The 25,525-nt window shown below is 58.3% G+C and overlaps 2 protein-coding genes across 9 annotated transcripts in view; one reads left to right on the top strand and one right to left on the bottom strand.

The window, feature by feature from the left end:
* TECPR2 (tectonin beta-propeller repeat containing 2) overlaps positions 1-16,503 on the top strand; it is a 106,810-nt gene extending 90,307 nt beyond the window's left edge. For 7 of the 8 annotated variants that reach the window (XM_064571621.1, XM_064571623.1, XM_064571622.1 and 4 more), the window contains 3 exons: positions 13,695-13,836; positions 14,268-14,417; positions 14,729-16,503. In XM_064571621.1, coding sequence (XP_064427691.1) covers positions 13,695-13,836; positions 14,268-14,417; positions 14,729-14,880 — 444 coding nt within the window. In that variant the 3' untranslated portion in view covers positions 14,881-16,503. Of the gene's footprint in view, positions 1-13,677; positions 13,837-14,267; positions 14,418-14,728 lie in introns of all 8 variants that reach the window. The other variant, XR_010405339.1, reaches the window with a different exon arrangement.
* A 5,929-nt stretch (positions 16,504-22,432) lies between these two features.
* Positions 22,433-25,285, bottom strand: ANKRD9 (ankyrin repeat domain 9). Its single transcript, XM_045902041.3, has 3 exons — positions 25,064-25,285; positions 24,022-24,111; positions 22,433-23,536 (listed from the first exon to the last, which is right to left on the bottom strand). Exon 3 carries the CDS (start codon positions 23,478-23,480, stop codon positions 22,530-22,532), a length of 951 nt encoding a protein of 316 aa, XP_045757997.1. The 5' UTR covers positions 23,481-23,536; positions 24,022-24,111; positions 25,064-25,285; the 3' UTR covers positions 22,433-22,529.
* Positions 25,286-25,525: the final 240 nt, after the last annotated feature.

Genomic DNA, 25,525 nt, shown 5'->3' on the forward strand with positions numbered 1-25,525 from the left:
TGATGTGCGTGTGCCCCAGACAACTGTGAGCACCAGGAGGGGCCTGCATGCCAGACAGAGGGGCAGAGCCACGGGGTCCCGTCCTGTAGGCATCACTCCCTCAGGGCCAGTCCCGGGCCTGCCATGCAGCAGCCGGCGGAAGGGACCGCGGTGGCGGGCCTGCGTCTGAGCAGCTGCCGTGAGGTCAGCTGTCACCTAGGGGCCAGTGCAGCTGGATGGTTTCTGCGGGCTTCCGGGGTCACTGCAGCACTGGGGCCCCGACGCAGACCACAGCCTAGGCGTCGGGCTGGTGTCAGTGGCAGGGTCCCCAGCGGTGGACATAAGGAGTGGCCACCATCGGCTTCGCCAGCCCCCACTCGGGAGGGAAAGAACGTGACAGCCGCCCAGGGAAGCGGCCTCTGAGCGCTCTGTTTAGCGCATCTGTTGCTGTCAGCAGAGGCTGCAACTCGCTGGATTCCAGGTCCTGCTTCAGACCAGATGCGGAGGTGTAGGAAATCGCTGGAGCCAGTGCGGGAGTGACGGGGGAGAGGGCGTCGGGCTTTGCCGTCGACTGGCCGGAGGAGAGAAGCAGGGGCAGAATCCCAGGACCGGCCTCTGGTAGCCTCACTCGGCTGGGCCAGCAGTTGTCAAACATTTTTAGCAATGGAGCTCATTCTTCAGATAAAATCTTACACTTCAGCCTGGTGTGTTCAACAAGTCACAGCAGAGCCGCCCCCACGAGACTGCCCAGGATGCCGTTCGCAGCAGCCCCGAGGCGGCTCTCCGAGCCAGGGCGCCACAGGCCTCCAACCAAAGACCTCTCGGTCTCTGGGCAGCGAGGACGGAGGATGCGGCACAGCAGGCGGAACCGGCTGCGTCCCAGCGTGAGAGCACGAAAACCCCGAGTCAGGAGCCTGGCAGGCCATCTGACTCACCCTCAGAACAAGGACACAGAGCCCGAGGGGGGGGGGATCCGCCCTGGGTCACACGCTCAGTGGGAAGAAAAGACAGCAGGGTCTACGCCTCGGACCCTCGGACCCCACTCGCTCGGAGAGTCTGCTGGTGCTTTAAATACAGGCGTATTCGTACTGGTGTCTGGTTTTCAAGCTTTCAGTCGGATAGAGCCACCAGCCTCTGGAGTGTGTCGCTGGGCGAGAGTGTAGATGCCTTCTGGTTTGCCCACTTTCCCCTGCGGGCGGCTTCCGCTGGCAGAGGTGTGCACAGCAGGCTGCGGGGACTCTTGGCTACAGTCTTAACGTGGTCACCAGAAACATTTCTCCTGGGACCGTAGTCTTGCCGCAAGGAATCCAGTGGCTGGAGCCCCAGTTCTTGGGGAGTCCACCACCTGAGACCACTGGAGTCAGAGCTAACAAATCCCGTACATAACTCAAAAACAAGCTTGTCTTCCTTCCAGGAAACACAGAACCTGTCCCTTTTCTAGTTCACGTTATCTAAGCTGAGAAGCACGTCTTTGCACTTGACAACTAAGATGAAGCCCTTGACCTGAGGACAGGCCCCGGCAGCCCCAGGCAGGCAGGCAGAGGGCTGCATCACAGGAAAACTTCACTCCTTCACTCGAACTGTATGTCTGGTCAGGATCTCATAGTAAGTTCTGCCTGTAGAATTTCCTGATTGATGGGAAAGAGTAATGGTTTATGCTGTGATACTGGCAGCTTGGAATAAATAAAATACAGTCTTACGGCTGATAATTAGTAATGAGTGTTTATCGTTTGAGAACGCAGGATAGTAGCCTGGTTTTCCCCCGTGAGGTCTTGATCAAGGGAACCTCCGCCGTGAGCAGCCTCTTTGACTTGTCAATATCAGAGCCTGTTGATGGATGCCATTAAATCACCGGATACTTCCAGAAAGTGGATGTGCTCTCTCCTCATGCCTGCCCTGAATCTCATCTCTGAAAGACACAAAAATAAGCAGGAGCGGGGCACACACTCACAGTCTTTGGAAGGACACCAAAGCTACACATTAATTCTTCAGCATTTCCAAATGATTTTTAAATCTTAAATTCCTGATTTGCTCCATTTTACATTTGTAACCTTCATTCTTTTTTTTTCATTTTTATGAAGTTTTGAATGTGAGTAAGGCAAAATTTGAGGCTGCTTACTTTTTTTTTTGAAACTTTTATTGAGATAATTACAGATTCACATGCATTTGTAAGAAATAATAGAGATCTGAGTACCATTTCCTCTCCCCAGTGATAACATTTTGCAAAATAGTAGTACATCATGAAAACCAAGGCTTGTCAGGTTTTCCTTTTTTAAAAAAAAAATCTGTGGTAAAGTCCACGTAACATAGAAGTTACCATCAGTGGCTTTGAGTGCATTCATAATGTCGTGCAACCTTCATCACCGTCTGGTTCCAGAACATGTTCATCAGGTTTCAAGGAAACACTGCATGTAGCAGCCACTCCCCAGCCCCCCTTCCCCTGGCCGCTGGCAGCCATGAATCTGCTTTTTCTCTGTATGGATCTTCCTCTTCTGGACATTTCATGTAAAGGGACTGATACGATAGGTGGCCTTTTGCAATGGGCCTCTTTCACGGAGCATCGTGTTTTCAAGGTGTGTTCGTGTTGTTTCCCTATCAGTACTTCCGCTGAATGATATCCCACCCTGTGGACAGACCACGTGTCGTCCATCCACTCAACAGCTGACGGACATTTGGGCTGCTTCCACCTTCTGGCTGTTGTGAAGACTGTTGCTATGAACATTCATGTAGGTGTTGTTTGAACATCTGATCCAGTTCTTTGGGATGTATCTAGGAGGGGGATTTCTGGGTCATATGGTCATTCTGTGTCTAACCTTTTGAGGTTAAACTGCCTGTTTTCACGATGGCTGCAGCACTTTACATTCCTTCCAACAGGTAGGAAGGGTCCCATTTCTCCACATCCTCTCCGCTTATTATTTCCCATTTCCCTTTTTCTAGTCATCCTAGTGGGTATGGAATGGTATTGCATGGTTTTGATTCGCATTATCCCTAATGATTAATGACGTCGATCATCTTTCATGTTCTCGTTAGCCATTTGTATGTCTTTTTTTTTTTTTTTAAGATTTTATTTATTTATCTGAGAGAGAGAATGGGAGACAGAGAGCATGAGAGGGGGAGGGTCAGAGGGAGAAGCAGACTCCCCGCTGAGCAGGGAGCCCGATGCGGGACTCGATCCCGGGACTCCAGAATCATGCCCTGAGCCGAAGGCAGTCACTTAACCAGCTGAGCCACCCAGGCATCCCCATTTGTATGTCTTCTTTAGAGAAATGACTGTTCAAGTCCTTTGCATATTTTTAAATTAGGTTGTTTGTGTTTTTGTTATTGGTTGTAAGAGTTCTTTATTTTGGACACTAGACTCTTATCAGATATTGGCTTGCAAATATTTCCTCCCATTGTGTGGGCTGTCTTTTCACTTTCTTTATGGTGTCCTTTGATGCACAAAAGTTTTTAATCTTGGTGAAGTCCAGTTTATCTTTCCTTTTTTTGTTGCTCATGCCTTTGGTATCATATCTAAGAAACCATTGCCAGATTTAGTGCTCTCATTTATTTTTTATTCATTTCCAGATAATTTTGTATATGGTGTGAGGTAAGGATCCAACCTCATTCTTTCACATGTGTGCAACCCAATTGTGCCTGCACCATTTGTTGAAAAGACTGTTCTTTTCTCACTGAATGATCTTGGCAATCTTACCGATTTTGGCACTCCCTGGACTCTGTGGATTTCTTTTCTGAACTCTCACTCTTGTTCCATTGATTTATAGGTCTGTACTTCGGCCAGTACCACACTGTTTGAGCACTGTAGCTTCATAATAGTTTTGAAATCAGAAGTGTGAGTCTTCCAGATTTTTCTTTTTCAAGATTGACTGCTCGGGGTGCCTTGCAATTCCATATGAATCTTAGGATTCACCTTTCCATTTCTGCTGACCTAACAGCTGGAATTCTGATAGCGATTGCATTAAAATCTGTAGATTGCTTCGGGTAGTATTGTCTTGCCTACTTCTTGACAGAAGTGCAGAGCCCTGTTCCTCAAAAGGTAACCCACAGAGGGGTGCCTGGGCGGCTCAGTTGGTTGACCATCTGACTCCTGATTTCGGTTCAGGTCATGATCTCAGGGTCGTGAGATGGAGCCCCACGTTGGGCTGCATGCTCAGCGCAGTCTGCTTATCACTCTCCCTCTGCTCCTCTGCTCACGCTCGCTCAAATAAATAAAATCGTTCTTAAAAGGAGGGGGGTAACTCACACATCACCTGAACAGAATTGCCTGAGATGCTTGTTTAAAAGGTCATTTCTGGGCCCTAGCCCCAAAGGCTGATGCAGAAAGGCTGACCCAAGCCCAGGAATGTGCCATTTGTTTGTTCGTTCATTCGTTCATTCATTCATTCATTCATTCATTCATTCATTCATTCATTCATTCATAAGGTTTTTACTTAAGTTCCAGTTAGTTAACATACAGTGTAATATTAGCTTCAGGTGTACAATATAGTGATTCAACAATTCCCTACATGACCGGGTGCTCATCACAAGTGTGCTCCTTAATCCCCATCCCTGGTTCCCCCCTTCTACCCCCCCCAACCATCCGTTTGTTCTATTGTAGTTAAGAGTCTGTTTCTGGGTGTGTCTCTCTCTCTCTCTTTTTTTTCCCTTGTGCTCATTTGTTTTGTTTCTTAAATTCCACACATGAGTGAAATCATATGGTATTTTTCTTTCTCTGACTGACTTATTTCACTTAGCATAATGCCCTGTAGCTCCTTCCACAAATGACAAGATTTAATTCTTTTTTTATGGCTGAATAATGAGGAATGTGCCATTTTAATAAGTTCCCCACACAAATCCTGGGACTGTTAAGTTTTAAGAACCACTGGACCTGCTCTCACTCACCTTCCCTCTGGAAGGACTTGGATTCAGCAAAAACAAGCTTCCTAGTTTGAAAATGGCCTGTGTGTGATGCGTCATCTTCACAGCCTGCTCCCTGTTCACCCCCATCTCCCATCTTGGCATTTGGCCCTGCTTTTCCACTGGGAGTAAGCTTGTCGGGACTTCTCCAGTCGCCATTTGGGAAACCGTGTGTCTTGGGCCGTGTTTGGGAGCTCTCAGAGTGGTGGCAGAGGGAGAGTGACATTTATGGACTCTTTGCTGCCTTGTCACCCCAGGCGGGCACCTGTTTTTTCCATATGGCCTCCAGCTTAACCCTTTTCTTACACAGGCCAGGGTGCCCTGCCATCCACTGATCCCTCAAGTCATCCGAGAAGCCTTTTGTATGTTGCGTCTTGTTTCTTACCTTCTGCCCTCGGGTACCTCTTCTAACCTCTCCCTCTCTGATCACCTTCAGCCTCAGAGCCCTGGGCCCCAGCGGACCTTCCTGCAATTTACGAGGAGGGGTGCCGCCGCTGCCTTTCCCACTCCTACCACCTGGCCCCAGGTCCCTTGCTCGCTCCTTCCCTGTGCCCTTACTACGCCTGACATGCTCTTCCTGCCCTCCTGGCCTTGGTCTGACGCACATACGTTCTCAGAGCACCTCACTCTCTAGCCTTCCCTGTTGCAGTCTTCTGTTTCTTTGTGGGACTGTTTGGTTAGTAAGTATTTCTCACCAGACTTTAATATCAGGAGTCAAGAAAATTGATCCCTAGCACCGTGCCTGGCACATGGCAGGTGCTCGGGTAAAGCTCTGTTGGATGGGTTGGTGGGATGGTGGTTGATAGGTGCATGGTGGAGGCACGAGGGGTAGGCAGGTATGTGATGATAGGTGATGTTAGGTAGATGGATGGGTAGGTGGCTGAGTGCCCGGCTGAGAGGCTGGCAAGAGCCAATCAGTGAGTTTCCAGAACCTCCTTTGTCTCCACTTCAGCAAACATTCCTTGGGGCCTACTATTTGGTTGTTATTCGGGAAACAAAGGTCACTAAGACACAGTATGTTGTCAGGGCCATGGCCCCAGTGTCCCAGAGACTGGTGGGAGCTCATGGGGCTCGTGGGGCGGGTGCTTGAGGGCTCTTCAGCACTGTCTCCTCCCTTCCTGAGACAAGGCCTCTAAGAAGCCCTCCACTCCTCCAGGTGGGATTGGGCGCAGGCCCTGAGCCCTCCCCTCCTGGAGGCTTCACCGCCCTTTCCCCTGCCTCCCCACCCCTTCCCCTGCCTCCCCACCCCTTCCCCTGCCTCCCCCACCCACTTTGTTCTCAGCTCACTCTTAACCCTTTGCAATCTGGTCCCAAGGCCCCAGGCCACTCCCTGTCCACCCAGGTCTCCAGGAACTGCTAGTGACCTCATTTTGTATTCCTCCCAACCTCTGAATCACACTTGATACCAGTGTCCAGCCCTTCCTGCTTGCCACTTCTTTGTTATTATCTCATCGGTTATAGATGTTTTCATGACTGTGCCCCAGAATGACTGCATCACAAATGCCAAGACCTGGGCCCTCCTGAGAGCACCTGATGCAAGGCCCAGATCTGTCTTCCAGAGCCCCCCGGGTGACCGGGGGGAGAGCCACTGTTAGAATCACAGCTGTGGTGGCCTGGGGGGAAGGCTCCGTATATTGTGAACTGAGCCAAAAGCAGAACATAAAATGACATAAGCCAGAATTTTTTTTTTAAATAAAGAGCTTTACATAGGAAAAGAACTAAAAATAAATCAAAGTATTAACAATAAGCGTCCTCAAAATCACTTTTTACAATTTATTTTGTTTTTCATGTTTCTCTAACGAGCCTGTGGAAGTGTAGGGCCCAGTGGTTGGGAGTTTGTTTTGTTCACCAGCAGGCTGCTGGGACCCTGAGTCATGCCCACCCTGTCCGGAAGCCTCTGGTGTGCTCGGTTTGACGTGCTCAGGCTCACTTAGCCCCAGACTCTGTGGTGCCGACGGGAAGACGCTGTGAGTCCCTCTCACAGGCACGCAGCCGGTAAACCTGAGGGCCCCACGCTCAGTCAGAAGCTCTCGGGTCCCCTCACAGGATGGCCCAAGGAGGACGCACTCCTATGCTTCCCTCGGTGCTCTTCAAAGAAATAGCCTTAGGGATGGGTGGCGTAGGTAAAGGGGATTAAGAGGCACAGACTTCCATTTATGAGATAAGTCACGGAGATGAAAAGTACAGCACAGGGGATATAGTCGACCACATTGCCGTCACGTTGTTTGGTGACAGGTGGCGACCCCACTTAACCGCTGGAGCCCTGGGGGATGTATGGAGTTGTTGAGTCACTGTGTTGTTCGCCTGAAACTAGTACAGCACTGTGTGGTAATTCTACTTCAATTTAAAAAATTAAAACAGTAGTCCACAAACAAAAGAACAAATCCAAAGGTGACAATTACCAAAAAAAAAAATCTGAGTTCATAAAATAAATCTGGCAAAGGTCCAGGGAAGCGGCTAATGAATTGGGTGACAAGCACCGTTGTCGTGGGTGAGCCACAGGCTAGTGCTCATGGTACGTGAGCGCCGGGGGTCCCTGCTCCCCGGATCCCACACTGTCTCCCACTGGGAATGACCCTGACACTTGTTAGACAGCTCCAGAGAAGGAGGAAGGCATTTGCTTTTAGCTCCAGTGATTTCTGACCCTAGGACGCGTCCAGCCCCGCCCTGGCCGGCCCTCAGGTGCTTGCTCGTGACCGGGAGGCGTACCCAGCCCTGTAGGCAGACCTGCTGTCTCCCCTGCCCACCCTCCCAGCAGCCAACTTTGCAACCATTTGTTTTCTTCTTTTGGAAAGGACATCAGTTTATTGCACTAGAGGCCTCTCCTTGTCTTCATGCTCTGACTCAGCAGCCGCTGTGCTCACGTTTATGTTTATCAACCCGAGTGTGCCAGGGGCTCCCCGCGACTGCTCTGAAGGATCCAGATAAGCAGCAGCCCTGCCCCGGCATGACGTGGCCGACACCTTGCAGGCCTGCCCTGAGGCTGTCCACCACCACCCCTGGGCCGGGCCATCTCTCATCTCGCCTGGATTCTGGAATGGGCCTCCCCGAGGTCTGTCCTCCCAACAGCCAGGCTCATGTCATGTTACTCCTGTTTTCAGAACCATCTAGTGGCTTCTCACCTCACTCAGCATGAAATCCACTTCCTCCCTCAGCCCGTGGCCTTCACACCGTCTGACCTCTCCCCACTCTGTCTCAGGTCACTGGGCTCCAGCCACCCGGCCTCCTTTCCGCTCCCAAAACTGCACCTATCTGTGGGCTCTGCACTCGCTGGGCCTGCCCAGCATGCCTTCCCGGGGTGGCCAGGTCAGGGAACCCCCCCGGCCCCCCCTCCTACTGCCCCAAGGCTCTCCTAGCACCCCTCCATTACTGCATCGGTGTGTTCTGCCTCGCCCAGCCCGCCCAATAGAATAGAACCTCCTGGGGGCAGGTGTGTGGTTGGTTTGCATTTGAGGTTTCCCCAGTGCCTAGCACTGGTGCACTGAAGGTGCTCATTGTCCAGCAAGTGATTGCGTGACCCCCGATGGAGGTGCTCAGGAGGCAGCTGGTCCGAGAGCTCAGGCAGCATGAGCACCTCTGTGGGGGTGGTTGGTGTTCCGCGGGACCCAGTCTGGAGAATGCTGCGAGATGCTCTGCTTCATAAGGATGTCCTGCTCTTCGTCTTCTAATGCACAGTTACTGGCATTCCTGGGTGCTTTTATTCGGACCACCTGTGCTCCTCTGTCCTTGGAGACCTGGTCTATGTCCCGCCCTCTCCCCATGGCCTCCCCTGGGCTGTCCTGTGGGCAGGCCTCCCGCTGCTGGGGAGGGCTGTTACCTGTTTCAGAGGCAGCCTCCGTGCTGCCTGCTCCATCGGAGTGAGGTTCACGTCCCGTGTCAGGATGTGGAGAGCAAGGAGGGCAGTAACTGGGTGCACACTTGGGCTCGTGTTTAGCTTTCAGAGCTGGGTGTGATTACACGGCTGTGCTCAGATTGTGAAAACCCACCAAGCTATACGCTTAGGATTTGTGTGCTTTTTTGGATGCATGTGATCCTTTGGTAAAAAGTTGCCCTTTTATTGGATGAGAGCAAGCAAAGAGCTTGGCTTGCCCGACGCTTCAGCGAGAAGCAGGGAGCAGCGTGTGCATCCTGCCCGCGCTCCTCAGCAGCCCCAGAAGGGAAGAGACATGGCCTCCGACCTCAGGCAGGTGTACCTCACCGGGCCAGGCCAGAGCTTTGTGGGCAGGCACTTCAGTGGGGTGGTGTGAGGCTCAGGGCTTGCCAGGTGAAGGAGGGCGTGCAGGGGGAGAGCGTGCGGGAAGGGAATGGTGGCGAGACACAGAGGAGGTGAGGTACGGACTCGGCCTAGCCTGGGCCGCGAGAGGAAGTCCCACTGCGTCCTGTGGGCCTGGGGCCCTGGGAAGGCTGCGACAAGGTGGCTGCAGGACAAAGAGCTGTTGGCAGCCAGGATGGGGCGTAGGGGGAGTGGAGTAGGGGGAGCCTGAGGACGGGGGGGGCGGAGAGAAGTTGCCTAGCCTGGCATTCGGGCAGCCTGTCTTCATCCTCACCCTCCCTCCGCCTGCCTCTTTCTCGGGGGTTTCTCCACCCGCCCTCTCTTGCTGTCTCCCCGTCATGTCACCTCCCTTCTTTCTTCCCTGTCCCTGGCCCGTCACCACTTTCTGTGTCTTCCCACTGTTCTGCTTGTCCACAGCACACTGCCCCAAAAGCTAATGGCTTCAAACAGTAGTTTATTATCGTTACCCCTCGGCTGCCCCTCGGATGCAGGCAGCGTGTGCATGGACAGCCCCTCTGTGCGCCTGGGGCCTGGGTCCGAGCGGGCCCACGCGTGCCTCCCTCCACCTCCACGTGGCCTCTGCATGGCCGACATCTCTCACTGCTGGGCTCTGATGGGAACCCGGAGACCAGGTTCGGCCCTACCATCGAGTTGCTTCTGCCATGTTTTGTTGGTCAAAAAAGTCACGGACCAGATTCCAGGGGAGGGGACAGACTCGTGTTTCAGTGGGGCCACAATGGGGATGTTGGTGGGGCTGCCTCTCCAGATGCCACAAGGACACAGTCCTGTTCCCTCTGCTTGGCCCCTGCCTCTCCCTCCCCGCCCTGGAGCCCCTTCATCCTCCACAGAATGGGGCGGGGGGCGGGGGGGCCCTAGAGCAATACATCCCAAAGGGAACCCCAGGTCGTGGGATGGAATAGGTGTAAAACGTAAGAAAGCACGTTCCGTGGCCAAACGGGTGGATTGAACAAAGCTGACTAAACAGGTGTCCGTACTGCCCAGAGGGGAGGGGGTAAGCAGAAATGCCCAGATGCACTGGATTCTGGTACATCTCGCACCCCTCGGAGCAGGGCAGGCGCTCTGTGGCTTTGTGTGTGGTCCCTGGGGATCCAGCCCCCTCTGCTCACAGCCCTGCGGGCCCCCACCTGGCTGCCGAGCGGACAGGGGAAACTCAGCTGGGGATCTGCGGCTTGGTGCTGGGAAGTGACTCGGGGTTTTATACGCTACTCTGATTTTATGTTGGTGGCTGTTGTCTGGGGGTGTGCCAAGCCTCAGCGACATCTTAGCAGCCTGGTCTTCTGCAGGGACTGGTTTGGTGGCATGGTCACTAAAGCTTGTAGAATAAATTGCACAGCCCCTCCCCCCACGCACTGGCTCCCCACTGAGCCTAGTCCCACAGCTGCCATGCGTCCCTCAGACCGCCTCCTCTCTGGCCATCCGCTGTCCCAGGGCTGCCTCCCCCGTCACAGTGCTCCTTTTATTTCTTGACAGCACCTGTCCTCATCGGAAAGTAGCCTTCAGAAGCCTTATGATCCTTGCCTAGCCAATCCCGTCCCCTGCACAGTCAGCCTAGTCTGCCCTGCTCCCCGAGACTCCCCGGGCCCGGGGTCTGCAGGCCTGATGAGCTGAGCCAGGGTTCCCTCGTGTGCGGCTGAGGAGGGAGCCGTTTGCTGGTAGGACTCTTAGGACGGGCGCCTGTTTTCTCTCGAAACGCTGCGGACGGACGGGTGGCCCCTGCTGCCAGGCTGGAGCGTGTGGCTGCTCGTGTGCATGTGAGCTCCATGTAAGGGAGAAATTTGGAGTGGCCGGACTCGGGCCCAGGGCGGGAGGGGAGACAGGAAGCTCCAGGTCTCTGGAAGCAAGCCAGCAGCAGCTTCAGGTCTCCCCAGCTCCAAAAGCACTGGACGTTATTTTGAGGGCAGGGCTCCCAGTGGAGGGTGAGGACGCAGCGCTAGTAACCACACTCGAGACAGTGGCTGCCCTCCTCCCCCTTCGCCGTCCTCTGTGTCCCCTGGCCTCGCGGCAGCTGAGAGCCACTGTTTGACTCAGGAGCTGAGCCGCTGGGCACCCGGTGCCCCCCGCCCGAGGCTGGCTCATCCCTTCGTGAATCGAGCAGGTGGGAAGCCCCTGCCCAAAGCTGCTAGTGATGAGAAGGACGGCAGGGCGGTGAGAGGGGTGGAGGCTGAGCCCCCAATCCCTTCACGGGGTGGAGGGAGCAAGGTGAGCCCCTCTGCCCACGTGCCCTGAGAGGGTCTGGTGGCTGCTGGCAGGTGTGTGATGGCTGCATGACAGCAGGGAGCCCCCGTGCAGATGCGTCTTGGGCACGAGGCATGTAGAGTGACCGTGCTCACCACAGCCAGGAGCACAGAGCTGCACGTCAGTGCCGAGCGTCCACGGGGCGACTGCTTTGGGTCCCGTTGAGGCAGCCCCGGAAGGCAGGGCCTAAGACCGGGGCTGTAGCAGGGACCACCAAGAGGCCTGGGGAAAATGGGCAGCGTCGGTCGGTAGGGGGAGGACAGCCAGACCCCAGGCTTGGTGCTCACCAGCACCGCCGGTGACCAGAGGCTGGGACCAAACAGATGGCTCTGTCCTCACGGGCAGAGAAGCGTCCGGCTAAGGGGTGGGCGGCCCTGGACGAACCAGAGCAGGCCAGTGGGTGGCAAACAGGACACTGAAGGGGCTTCCTCTTGTCCTATGAGAAGGGGACGAGGGACCAGGAGGTGTGGAACATGGACACAGGCTGACCAGGGAGGAGGGCAGGGCAGCCGGCATTGTGCCCACTCGGGGAAGGGAAGCCAACCCAGCAGGGGACATCACTGCCCAAGGGAACATACTGGAGGGCAGCTTGAGCCAAGAGGCGTCCTCCTGTTGGGTGTCAGGACCCGGGGGGTTAGCTGGGGCCAGGCCAGGTCGGTGGCTCCAGATGGGCCGTTCACAAGCACGCGGGGGCTTACAGAAGAGACAGCAGGAGTTAAATGATGCCCTTGTTCTCAGCTGACATTGGTCATGAGGTCACTGAGGGCCAGGCCTGTGCCTGGTGGCAGGGTCACTGGCTTTCTGGCCCGCCAGTCCCTACTTCCTGCTGCGCACACAGAGGCTCTGTCACGGTCAGCCTTGCCCTTGTCCTGTCCTGTCTGAATGAAAAGCAGAGCAGAAGCGAGGGCTCAAGTGCGTGGGGAGGCCCACCGCCCCAACACCACCTTGTCCCTCCCCAGGCCACCCGCCCCCTTGATGGAGCTCCTGGGGGCCGTCACATGCCTCCTCCCCCTGCACCTCTGTCACAGTCCCCCGACAGCAATAGTGTATGTCAGTGGATTTTATTTCTATAGTTTTTTAAAACATTAACTTATTTTAGAGAGAGAGAAAGGGAGCACGCAGGGGGTGGGGGGAGCAGAGGGAGAGGGAGAGAGAGTCCTAAGCAGACTCTGCGCTGAGCACGGAGCTCAACGCGGGGCTCGATCTCACGACACCGAGATCACGACCTGAGCCGGAATCACGAGTCAGATGCTTAAGTAACTGCACCACCCAGGTGTCCCATTTCTGTGATTTTTAATTTTTTTAAAGATTTTATTTATCGGGGCGCCTGGGTGGCTCGGTCGTTAAGCGTCTGCGTTCGGCTCAGGTCCTGATCCCAGGACACTGAAGGGACCAGGAGATGTGGAACATCAGGCTCCCTGCTCCACAGGAAGCCTGCTTCTCCCTCTCCCACTCCCCCTGCGTGTGTTCCTACTCTCGCTATCTCTGTCAAATAAATAAATAAAATCTTTAAAAAAAAAAAAAAGATTAAAGATTTTATTTATCTATTTGAGAGAGACAGTGAGAGAGCAGATGACACGGGGGAGGATCGGAGGGAGAAGCAGGCTCCCCGCTGAGCAGGGAGCCTGATGCAGGGCTCGATCCCAGGACCCTGGGATCATGACCTGAGCCGAAGGCAGACGCTTAACCGACTGAGCCACCCAGGCGCCCTCTATGATTTGTTAAATTAAACTTTTTATCTTGAAAAAACTTCAGGCCAACAGAAACCCTGCAGGTATATTTCAGTAAAGGCCCATAGACGGTTCGTCCACACTCACCACTGGTAACACTGTGCCATGTTTGCTCTCTCTGAGCGTGGAGCCGTGAGCATGTGGCTGTGTGCTTGCTCCCGTGGGGACCTCAGAGGCCCGGGTCCTGCAGCACGTGTTTCCCCAGAGCCGGCCTTCCCTTTCCCGGCCTCACCTGTCGTCAGGCAGAGACGTGGACAGTGGCCACACCGTGCTCTTCTGTTGCTGCCCTTTGCTGCCACCTGCCTGTCCCAGTCCGGGACCCCTGCCCTCTGGCCCTCAGGACATGCTGCTGCGGACCAGCTGGGTGTGCTTGTGTGGTGGGCAGCCCCCCCGTCTGGGTCTGCCTGCCATGGCAGGGATGGCGTCCCACCCTGTGAGGTCCACTCTGCCTCCCCGTGCGCCTCCTGTCCTGTGTCAGGCTCCAGGCCTTCTGTCCTTGCTCTCTCCAAAAATAACGTGCCCCACCACCTCCTTCCCTGAGGAAAGTCTCTTCCGGCTTGCAGCCCGCGGGGGTCACGTTGGTCAGCGTCCACTCCAGTCCCAACGACCAGATGCTGTGGGCACTCGACAGCAGGTGGAACGTGCACGTCCGGGCTGGCATCACCGAAGAGATGCCGGTGGGGATCGCCTGGGAGCACGTGCCAGGTAGGATGCCAGCGCATCGTGGCTGTCCCCGGACACAGGCACCCACTCTGTCCAGCAGCCTGTGCACACACGGCAGGCCCGGCTTTGCCCTCGGGGCTTTGTTTCCTTTCTGCTGTCCTGCTGAGGCAGGCAAGAGCAAGGGGCTAACTGAATACCCTGTCTGAGGGACCGCTTTGCCCAACTGCTGCCAGCCCCATTCCCTCAGAGTGCCTGTGGGAGGATTGCTTCCAGACTGCCTGGACCGTGGGGTCCTGTGGCCTTGGGCTCTCGCGGCTTTGCTGGCTCGGCCAGGGGGCACCCTTTCCCTGGGCCACCGCGGGGCCACCCTTGGTCGACAAGACCCAGTGATGGGAGGGAGCAGACTCGGGGAGGGTGGTCTGTCCCATCCCAGCCGGGGGCTCAGGACAGACGGACACCGTGTTGGCGTGCAGGCTTGCAGGCCTGCCAGCTCGCACTGAGCACCAGGACCGTGTGGGCCCGCTGCCCCAATGGTGATCTTGCCCGACGGTACGGCGTCACCGACAAGAACCCCGCGGGAGACTACTGGAAGAAAATTCCTGGCAATGTGACATGTTTCACAGGCAAGTGCTGGGCTCCGCAGGGCTCGGGGCTGCGTGGCTCTCCTCGGGTTCGGGGCTCGCTCTCCCGAGAGCCGAGGGTCACACCTGAGGGAGGGCACCCAGCACCCTGCTGGCCAGAGTGGCCCGGGAGGACAGGGCGCGGGGCCACCCACTTTAGAGCTGAGGAGATTGAGGCCCAGGTTGGGGGTGGCATGTCCAGGGCCCACAGCTAGAAAGTGTCACGTTGGGATGTGGAGCCGGCCCGACTCCCCCTGCGCCTGCCGCCCAGGCGGGGTGACTCACGAGCGTGCGGCTGCCTCTCGTCCCTGCAGTGACCTCGTCAGATGAGCTGTGGGCAGTGGGCCCCCCCGGCTACCTCCTCCAGCGGCTGACGAGGACGTTCAGCCACTCGCATGGTGCCCCGAGCAGCCACGCCACCACCCCCCACCCCGAGGACCTGGAGGACGAGTGGGAGGTCATCTGAAGGAGCCTCGGGCAGGGCCGCTCAGGAGGGAGGAGGCCGAGACGGGTGGCGGACACGGTGGTTTCGGAGTCGCTCGCTCTCGGCCACGCCTCATCAGCTCTTGCCCAGACATGTCGGGCCGGCTTGGACAGCCCACACTTGCTTTCATCCATGTTTGTTTCCGTCTTGTTCCAGACCCACAGCCTCGGCCGAGCGACCTGGAGCTGTGGCGGAGCGGCAGTGCCTCTGAGCTCTTGCCAGGGCCGCCTCTGAGTGCGGCAGCGCCGGCCTCCACCCCGGCCTCTCCAGGCCCGCAGAGGGGACGAGCCGGGGAGCCGGAGGTCAGCGCGCTCCCACCCATGAGGGGGTCCGCGCCGGCTTCGCGGTCACCACAGGGACCCAAGTTCTAGCACATTCCATGCTGGCCACCCCGGCGGGGAAACCAAGGCTGCGTCTGCGAGGTGGGGTGCTGGTCGCTGCCAGGATGCAAAACACACACACACACACCCGGGCGCGCACACACCACCCACGCCCTCCGGGCCCACTGAGGGCACGGCATGCTCGCCTCCTGGAGGCCACACGTTACCCAAAACAGTAAAGGCATAGAAAAGGTGCACGTGTTTCCAAGGCAGCTGTGGCCCCGGGAGGTGTGGCCGGACGTGGGGGAGCTCAGCCACGGGAGCTCACTGAGCACGGTCTTTGGGGTGATGTCTAGTGCTGCTGGTGGACCTCATAACGGCCAGAAGCGTCCTCGCAGGATGAGTCTACTAATTATTGCCTTTTTTGTTTGTTGTATTACAAACCTGCATAAGATACCTCATTTGAAATCAACTCTTACAAATTTAGAGGAGAAATGTATTTTCTGAAACCAGTGGAAGGCCTTTGGTTCCTTCGCGTGGTTTGCCCTGAGCCTGCATTGTCCTCAGCTGCAGCCTTGCTGTGCGTGGGCTCCCCCCGCGGGGCCGTCGTGGGACCTGCCGGCTGGCTCCGAGCGGCCGCTGGCCCCGTGGGCGGGCCTGGGTGGGCACCCCCGCGAGGTTCGACCTGTGCCCGCTGTGGCCACGCCAGACGTCAGTCCTGGGGGTCCTCGCTGGGCCTCTGGGCCGTAGGCTCGGCAGCCCCGAGCCCAGCGCCCCTCCGTCCCGGAGGCAGCTCCCAAGCGGGACCCCAGCCTCGCTGCTTTCGTTAGGCTGCCTTTGGCCCAGGGCCCCATTACTCGCTGTTTTCCACTAAGTAAATGTGTCCGGGAGCCCCCAGGCCACAGGTGAAGAGCGATAAAATGTGTTCTCTGATGGGACCCAGCCAGCCGCGAAGATGGAGGCGTTCCAGGTCTAAATGAGGAAAAGAAGATGAAATCCTAGATCCTGCTTCACACTCCACTTGTGTAGAATCCTTGTTTTACAAGTTTGGTGACGGCAGAGGCCAGCCAAGGCCGGCTGCGGCCCCTCTGTATGTCGTGCCTTGCCCGGCCCCCCTCACACGGCACAGCTCTCCTCAACCCACGGGACTTTAGTGCAATTAAACCCAAGTCTAGTTTGATACTTTTAAACTACTTTTAGCTTCAGTGCTTTGTACGGTTTTTCTTTCTGGTTTTAATTTTTAGTTGTGCTTTGAGACAGTGCAATAAACTAGACTTTTTCCAAACCTGGTCGAGTCTGGTGTTTGGGCTGTGAGAAGGGGCCCCCGGCGGGCACTCACGAGGGTGGCGTGCCCACCTGTGCTGGAAGAATCTGCCGCTGGCGCTGGCCAACCCAGCCCCGTTGACAGGACAGTGTGGTGGACGTGATGTTTAAATGTGCACCAGCGTCCCCAGGGCGGCTGTCCCGAGGGAACGGTCCCTCCAGAGGTGGACGTGCCCCCAGTAGCCGCTGGGAAGGACACCGTCAGGTGAGGCAGAGCGCAGGGCTGCTGTGGGCAGGCTTCAGACGGGTTCAAGCTCCTGGGTCGAAGGCTCCATCCAAGAAACAGCTGAAGGTGAGCAGCGCCCTACTGGAAGCCAACATGCAGGAAAGGATCCCATTCATAGCCACAGGACACATCATGTGCCACGGGAGACCTGAACGAGGAATGTCCGACTCCTGTCAGGGAACGTCACACTCCGTAGAAGACATTGAAGAAAGCTTGAATCAAGAAGACATGTCCGATGTCCCTGATGAAAGATGGACACTGTGTAGACATCCGTCCTTTCCAAAGGGTTTAACTCAGTTTGTCAGAACCCTCACTGGGGGGGGCGCCTGGGTGGCTCAGTCAGTGAAGCGTCTGCCTTCGGCTCGGGTCATGGTCCCGGGGTCCTGGGATCGAGTCCCACATCAGGCTCCCTGCTCGGCGGGGAGTCTCTCCCTCCCCCTACTCTTGTACTTTCGCTTGCTCATTCTCTCTCTCTCTCTTTCCCTCCCTCCCTCTCAAATAAATCTTAGAAAAGAACCCTGGGATGGTTTGTCAGGGGAGGCAGGGAAGAAGTCCCAGAATGACGTTTGTGCCCCCGACTGCCAGACGTGTGCCTGAGGCTCCTCCTGCACAACTCCGTGTACCCGTAGGGCTCCTGCGGGGGCTCGGTGACACTCAGAGAGGTTCGGTAACTTGCTGGAGGTCACACAGGAGCCACTGGGATTGGAACCCAGCTCTGGGGAACTCCAGACCAGCGCTGTGTGATGCCACCTCACTGTCCAGGGAAGAAACAGGTGGGAATTGCCAAGAGTGCTGACAGCAGTGGGCGAGTTAAGTATGGCGTGGGAGGGAGGGCCAGGGACGGCAGGCGGCCCGACCGGACCCGCAGGGAGCTGGCACGATGGCACATCGTAGGGGAGGGGACAGGCGGCTGAGGTCCCGACTGATGTGCCCCACCCCCTCATTATGTGGACCAAATATCAAATGGGTTAAAATCTTTAAACCAGGGGCGCCTGGGTGGCTCAGTCAGCTAAGCGTCTGACTCTTGATCTCAGCTCAGATCTTGATCTCAGGGTCATGAGTTCAAGCCCCACGTTGGGCTCCATGCTGGGCATGGAGCCTACTTAAAAAAATCTTGGGGTGCCTGGGTGGCTCAGTTGGTTAAGCGACTGCCTTCGGCTCAGGTCATGATCCTGGAGTCCCGGGATCGAGTCCCGCATTGGGCTCCCTGCTCGGCAGGGAGTCTGCTTCTCCCTCTGACCCTCTTCCCTCTCGTGCTCTCTGTCTCTCATTCTCTCTCTCTCAAATAAATAAAAATCTTTAAAAAAAAAATCTTAAAACTAGGGGGAATAGTATCTGATTTCTGGATGGCAAGGGCTTTCTAGACTCAAAGGTGATGGGAAAAGCCACAGAGGAAATTAAGTATATAGATTTGATTTCCTCAAAATATTAAAATGCTGTAAATTTAAAACCCCACTTAAAGGGGGGAATTGTGGCATCACGGATGGTGAATATATACCTTAAAAACATGTACACACCACTCGGAGGAACACCCAAGGCCCTCGTACGGACACCAATGAAAGGGTGTCGCTCGGCAAACGCCTGGCGCCCAGGTGGGGCGTGGACAGAGCAAGGAGAGCGGCCTTAAAACCTGCAGACCCACCCAGTCCACTCTGGGACCTGTCCCCAAGAACAAATCCTAAGTTGCGGGGAGACGTATGGCATAGGCCTGTTTGTGACCTCGGCCTCTAGGAGCCGCCTGACGGGGTCGGGCACCAGTGTCACAGAGGGGGGCCTGGGGGAAACGGGCCACGACCTGACTGCATCCACACGCGCCGTCCGCTGCGCGTAAGGATGTGGTTTGGCGGAAGACCGTACAGAGGGCGAGAGAGAGGGAGACAGGGTGGGAGAGAGAGAGAAGGGATGGGAACCATCTAAGGCACATGCGCTCGTACCCGTCTAACTTCCGGTGGGTTTGCATGAGGGCACCGGGGGGGCCGAAGGAACGAGTTCCCTACACAGCTGGTCACGGTGGCTGCCTGTGGTCTAGACCTTTTTGTACCTTTTGAATTTCGAGCATGTAAATGTATTATTTATTTCAAAATAAATAAATTTCACATTTTAAACACAGTGCTAACGACTCGTTATGCCATCAACAGCGGTGAGTCAAATATCACAAAGTAAACACCAAAGACTTCTGAGAAACCTATTTACAAAGCATTTTACAGTATAGGAAAATGCTTATAGTAAGTTTAAAAATACTCAAATATTTAAGTGATCTGATGTCACGTATGTAAAGAATATGCATAGAAGAATGTTACATTTATAGATGTGCATGGAGAAAACTGCAAGAAAACACCCCAGATGCTAGCTGTGGTGTCTGGGTGGTGGGGTGGCGGCAGGTAGTTGGCCCCTTTATTTGGCAGCCATATGGGGAGCGGTGGGGGGGACAGGATGACGTTTCCACACGGAAGCCCAGCTACGCCCTGCCCTGGTTTTCCCTGCGGTTCCAGTGTTCCACCTGGAGCGTGAATTCTAGAAGCAGAAATTCTTTTTACAAATCACTGAAGACCGAAATCTCTATCTTGACTGGGGTGGTGGTTACATGTGTGTAGACATTTGTCAGAACTCCTCAGACGACACATGCAAGGTCTGTGCATCTCAGGGCGCCTGGCTGGCTCAGTGGGGGAAGCGTGTGATTCTTGATCTTGGGGTCATGAGTTCAAGCCCCACGCTGGGTGTAAAGCCTATTTTTAAAAAATTTTTTAAAAGGCCTCTTTCCATCTTTAAAAATATATAAAGTCTGTGCATCTATCATAGGTCAGTCATGCCTCCGTTTTAAATGCAGCCGGACTGAACCACAGGGGAGCCCGCCCCCTGGAACAGGCATGAACACTGCACGGCCTTCCCCCGACCGCCCGGGCCGCCCTCCTTGCCGGCTCCCAGGAAGCATCCTTGTTCTGAACAGGACTGGCGGTAATTCGGGAAACTGCTCTCAGTCCAGGAGCTTGAGGCTGGTGAAGCAATCGGGAGGAAGGGAAATCAGAGTAATTTGCATCGAGGTGGCATCCGGCTGAAGTCCGTGCAGGGCCCTTAGCCCCTGCCCTCACGGCCACCTCCCCCAGGCCGTCCCGACAGCACGGGCGGTCCCGTGGTGTCCCTTCTGGGTTCCCGGCCTGAGATCACGACCCCCTCTGTGGAGGAGTGGCCCAGCCTCCCCTGTCCTCCCCAGCAGGCATGTGGGGTGATGAGATTCTGGCCCCTGAGCTCTAACAGGCTGGGATTCGCCGGGCTGCTGGGTGGGCTGCAGTCAGGTTTTCCTTAGAAAGACTGGAATGAGTGAACCGAACACCCGAACCAACGTGCTTCACTCCAGAGAAAAGGGGGCCTCGTTCCGGGCAGAGAGCAGTTGCCTCTGAGAAGCCAGCGAGGCCACCTGCCAACGACCAAGAGCTGAGTCGCTGGCTGCCCTTTCTGGGGCTGGAGGGCCCCAGGGCCTGATAACCCAAACGCTAGGTACTTCCTGCCCAGCCTCCTGCCCTTCCTCTGGCCAGCAGTGGCCACCAGATAACCCCGAGGCTCCACTTATCACCCTGCACCATTTCCCTAGGTCCTCTGCACTCAGAGGCCTGCAGTGCCCTGAGCCAGGCGTCCCCCGTGAGTCTCAGTAGCAGCTGTGCCAGGAATCGGGCCCCACTCGGCTGCCATCGGGCAGAGAGCCCGCCTGACCTTGCTTTCCTCAGCCCTCGGAGCAGCTCCAAGCAGTGTGAACTCCATTACCCTCCCGGCCCCCGGCCCACCCACCCACAGCAAGGAGGACATCAGGGGCCAGTGCCCCGGGGTACCCTCCTCCTGCGCTCTCAGCCCTCCAAGGCCTAGGGGCCCAAAGTCAGCCAGCAAATGATGGAGCAGTCCCCGCAGCTTCTGCTTCCTAGTCACCCTCCCACCAAACCACCCCGCTTGGGCCCCAGAACTTCCCTGAACGTGCTCAGGCTGGGCCCCCAGGCTGCGGTGCTCCGAATGATCCAGCTCAGGTCCTGCCTCCTGCTTGCCTGACAATGGGTTCTGTGGGGTGCCCCTTCCATGGCCTCCCAGGGAGCCCCAAGGCAGGGCAGCTGCACCTCTGCATCACCCCAGTCCCAGCCCAGGGGCCTCAAAGGGGTTAGCTGTAGGTGTACAGTGGAAGGGAAGAGGGGCCCAGGGGGGGTGATCCACCGAGGACAGAGCTGGGCCTGGGGAGACATGATGGGAAGTCTGTAGGCCCAGGCTCCCTGTTGGGCTTTCTAGGCAGAGGCTGCTGGTGGCTCCAGGCACCAAGGGCTCCCCAACGCCTCCACAGGCCCACGACCCCCAAGCCACCTGCTACTCTGAGCCACTCTGTCTCCACCTTCATCCACCCCAAAGGCAACCAGCCCTCCCCCCGACAATGGCATCGCTGACATGAAGACCTGGGACTGCCTAAAGGAACCAGACGCTCCTGATCCCCAAGTTTTGAGCTGGGAGAGAGGTTAGCATCCATTGCCCCCAAGTGTCCACGTTCAGAGAAGCTACTTAACTGGCCCACAGGACACATAGCAGAAGGGAGGAGCCCTCACTCCCACCCGCAATCTAGGATCAGCCCCTGGCCGTGCACCCCTCCATTCTCCCCTCCTCCCACCATCGGGCAGACCTTTAGCCTTCTGCCTCTGGCAGCACATCGTGGCCCTCCAGCCCCGGCCGGCGCAGGTTGAATTTCATAGCCCAGTGGAATTCCCTGGGCAGGGCCGCCTGGCCATCCTCCCTGGCCTCAAGGCTCCTCAGGGCACGGACCCAGCTCTTCAGCCAGTCCCTTCGTCCTGAAGGGCACTGGTACATCTGTTAACAGGTCATCTTCAGAACCTTCCGGCAGAAGCCAGCTCCACGGGCTGGGCCAGGGGCCCGTGCCCACCAGGTGCTCCAGCCTCCCCGTCGTACCCACAGGCTCCACCTGACAACCACTGGGGGCTGGGCCGGGGGGTACACGGGAGCCCACACCGGGGCTGGACGGTGGTCGGGACACCTAATCCCACCTGACAGGGTGGAGCAAGGGGCCAGGGGTTTCACAGCAGAGATGAGAAGCAGGAGCCCCAGGACTAGGTGCCTGCTACTCGTCAGGAAAGAACAAAAGGAGGGACAGGGACAAGCCAAGCCCAAGCTGGGCTACACCGGGACTGGCGGGGCTGTCACAAGGATACCCGCCGAGGGGCAGGGGGCACCAGCACATCAAGCCTTCCTGCCCTCCTCTGCCCCGCACGGCAGTCTGCAAGGGCCCCACGTGCCTACCGCACAGAGGACCTCCTCCTAGCGTTTCACAGGACCTGCTCTCTCGGCCTCTGCACACGCTGTGCCCGCGCTTAGGCCCGTCAGTCCACACCCCCTGCCCCTGCCCAATTCCCGTGCTCAGCTCAGTCGTCACTCCCTCTGGGACACTTAGTCCTGGAGGCTCTAGATCAAGATGGGAGGCTGGCCCTCACCGACCTCGGTGGCTGGGAAGCTAGTGGAGCGTAGGGCCTGACTCTGGAGGGTCGCATGACCCCTAAACCTTGCAAAAAGGGGAGGGAAGTGGGGAGCGGAGCTCAGCCAGACCCAGGAAACCTGCAGCTGGGGGCCCACCTCCCCAGCCTGGCCCAGCCCGCAACGCGCGCAACAGACGAAGCAGACTCTCCTGTACAGAGATCAATATATGTAAAGTGCTGGGTACAACGCTCTGAAAAATAGATTTTCCAAAAATCCAGCGCCCGGGGGGGCGCCCCCCCCCCCAGGGTCTAGCCCTTGCCCGTGAGGTCCAGCGGCTGCAGGAAGGGCGGCAGCGGCAGCTCGTCCAGGGCCTCGGGGAAGCGTCCGGGCGAGATGGCGGTGACCAGCACCTGCATAGCGCGCACGAAGAGCGAGGGCGGCGCCAGGCCCGCCAGCCACTGGAACTTGTCCTCGCCCAGCAGCCGCTGCCAGCGCGGCCGGTCGCCCAGCAGCTCCCGGCGCGCGGGCCCGGCGGCGCCGGCGGGCGCGTACAGCGCCAGCAGGTCGAGCAGCAGCAGGCGGCGCTGGCGCGGCTCCCCGGGCGCGGCGGGCGCCCCGGCGGCGGCGCCGGCGGCCCCGGCGTCGCGGCCCAGCTGGCGCAGCAGCAGCTCCAGCGGCGTCAGGCCGCCGCCGTCGCGCAGGCCGGGCGACGCGCCGTGGCCGAGCAGCAGGAAGAGGCACTCGGGGCGCGCCAGCTCGCAGGCCACGTGCAGCGCCGTGCCGCCGCCCTCCACGCGGCTGCAGCCGCGCCGGTCGAGCACGCGCGCGCGCTCCTCGGGCGGGAAGTCGCGCACGGTGCGCAGGATGCGGCGCAGGATGCGCACGCGGTTGTAGCGCACGGCCAGCGCCACGTGCGGCCCGGGCGCGGCGCAGCAGCGGAAGCCGGCGCTGGGCGGCGCGAGCGCGCGGCGCGGGAACGTGGCCAGCAGGTAGTGCGCGTACGCCTGGTGGTCGTGCACGAGCGCGTAGAGCAGCGCCTCGGAGGGCGAGTAGGCGGCGGCGCGGCCGCGCTCGTCCCAGTGGAAGGCCTCGCTGGCGCGCATGTCCTCGAGCAGCCACACGGGCAGCAGGTCGCGAACGGCCTGGTAGAAGGCGAACGACGACTTGCGACACTGCTTCTGCGCCTGCGAGCGCGCCGCGCCCGCGCCCTCGGGCCCGCCGTCCGCGCCGCCCCCGGGCCGCCTTGCATCCCAAGGCATGCTGGTGGCGGCGGGGCGCCTCCGGGCCTCACGGCATGGGCCTGGCGGCTGGCCACCTGCGGGGAGGAGATCGCGGTGAGGCTCGGGCGAGGCTCCCACAGCGCACCCGCCGGGAGCTCCAGCTGCTCTCCACAGCTCCCTTCTCTCCTAGGCCCTGAACCACCTCCCACATCCTTGATCGAGCCGCACCTGATCTCCCAACCTTTTTGTGTCTTGTTCTCTGGCACCTCTGCTAGAGGTGCCCTTCCCTGCCCCCTACCTCCACAGCCCCACCCACACTCAAGGCCACCCTGAAAACCGACCTCCCCCCTTCCTCCAGCCCAGGGACCCGGTGACCTGGCCGACTAGGTACTTCCAACCCCAAACAGAAAAGACCGGGGGGGGGGGCGGGGAGTAGTGGTAAAATATTGTAATCCACATCTTCAGCAGGGCCAAGCCCCTCCTAACCATGACTCTATCCCTCTGACCCCTGACCACAGATAGGGGCCCCTAGAGCCTCCCGCCCCATCCATGCCAGGCAGGGTCAGAGTTCCAGACCTACCTGGTTCCTGGACTGCGATCACAGGAGATCACAGGCGATCACAGGACGTGAGTGTTACCACTTTCCTTCTCTGAGCCTCAACTTCCTCATCTGTAAGAAAGGGGATGGGAGGAATGCACGCTGTGAGGCCCAGCAGGGTGAGATGGGGTGGATGATGTTTGCTGGATATCAGCAACCCTAGCTTCCAGCAACCTAGAAACGTGAGCACAACTCTTCACAGCAAATCCCCTCCAGGCCTGCTACTTCTCTTGATCTTCCCAACTACTAGATGAAGCAGGTCCTGTCATCCCATTTTCCAGCAAGGGGCAAGCTTGTCCAAGGTCAGTCAGCAGGTCATGGTACAGCCAGGCCTACAACCCAGATTTCGTCCCTCCCATTTTGGGCTCATTCCAGAAGTGGGGGGATCCCCAACCCACCGGGAGCCCAGCTTGATCCCTACCTGACCTTGCCCTCTGAGCCCCCAGCCCCAACCTGAGCCCTGGCCTCTGACCCCTGACCCTGGTCCAAGCTCCCCGCTGCCTTCCCTCAAGGGTAAGCCCTTGGTCACAAGGGGGCTGGGTCAGCGGACAGGCCGCGTCCACACACACTGGGTAACTAAGTTACAGAGACGGGCACGGTGGGGGTGGGCTGCAGCCACAGCGCTCTTCCGGGGGGCACCATGACCGGAAAAACCCCCCAAGCCTGGGACTCTGCGCCCCAGGGGTATGTACCCCGTGTCGATGCCCGTGGGGCGCCAGGCGGGTTACGTAAAGTTGGGCCGCCCCACGTCACTGGGCAGCGAGTCACGGCCGCGGCTCCGTGAATGGGGGGCTGGGCCACCGAGGGCTGGGTTGTGTGCCCGGGGGCCGGCTCGTCCCCGTCCCCTCCCGGCGGCCGCGGGTCGCGGGGGGCTAGGCCAGGGTGTTTGCCGGCCGGTGGCCAGTGCAGCGAGGGCTGCACCTGCGTGTGCATGTGTCCAGGGGACACGAGGGGGCGGTGCCCAGGGGAGACCGCCCGGGGCGGGGGCTGCGCGCCGAGCGGGCCGGGGGAAGGGGGGACTCACCGTGGGGAGCGGCGGGGCCGGGGACCTGACGTCCCAGTCCCCGCTGAGGGCCGGAGCGCGCACTGTTCACCCGCGGGAACCACCGTCCCCCAAGACGGGCGGGAGGAAGGGAGCCGCCGCCGCCCGCGCCCGCCGCAGCCGCGGTCTGAGCCGCCGCGGCCCGATAGCTGGGCGGCGGCGCCGGCGACGGGCGGGCGGCGGGCGGCGGGCGGCGCAGTGCGGCCCCGGCCCGGCAGGACCGCGGGACCGTCCGCCGCCGCCATTGGCCCGCACTGCCGGACCCCGTCGCCGCTCATTGGTCGCTACGCTGCACCATTGTTGCGTCACCAGCCGGTGGGCGGGGCGCCCGGCGGGACCCGCGGAAAAGTTGGGAGAAACTTGAGGGCGCGCGGGGGGCGGGCGGACTCGGGCGGACTCGGGCGGACACGGGGCGGACACGGGGCGGGGCTCCTGGAAACCCGA

The sequence above is a fragment of the Mirounga angustirostris genome, unplaced genomic scaffold (assembly GCF_029215605.1).
Source record: "Mirounga angustirostris isolate CCGP_5_RB_7025 unplaced genomic scaffold, mMirAng1.0.hap1 SCAF_9, whole genome shotgun sequence".
NCBI classification, from domain to species: Eukaryota; Metazoa; Chordata; class Mammalia; order Carnivora; family Phocidae; genus Mirounga; species Mirounga angustirostris.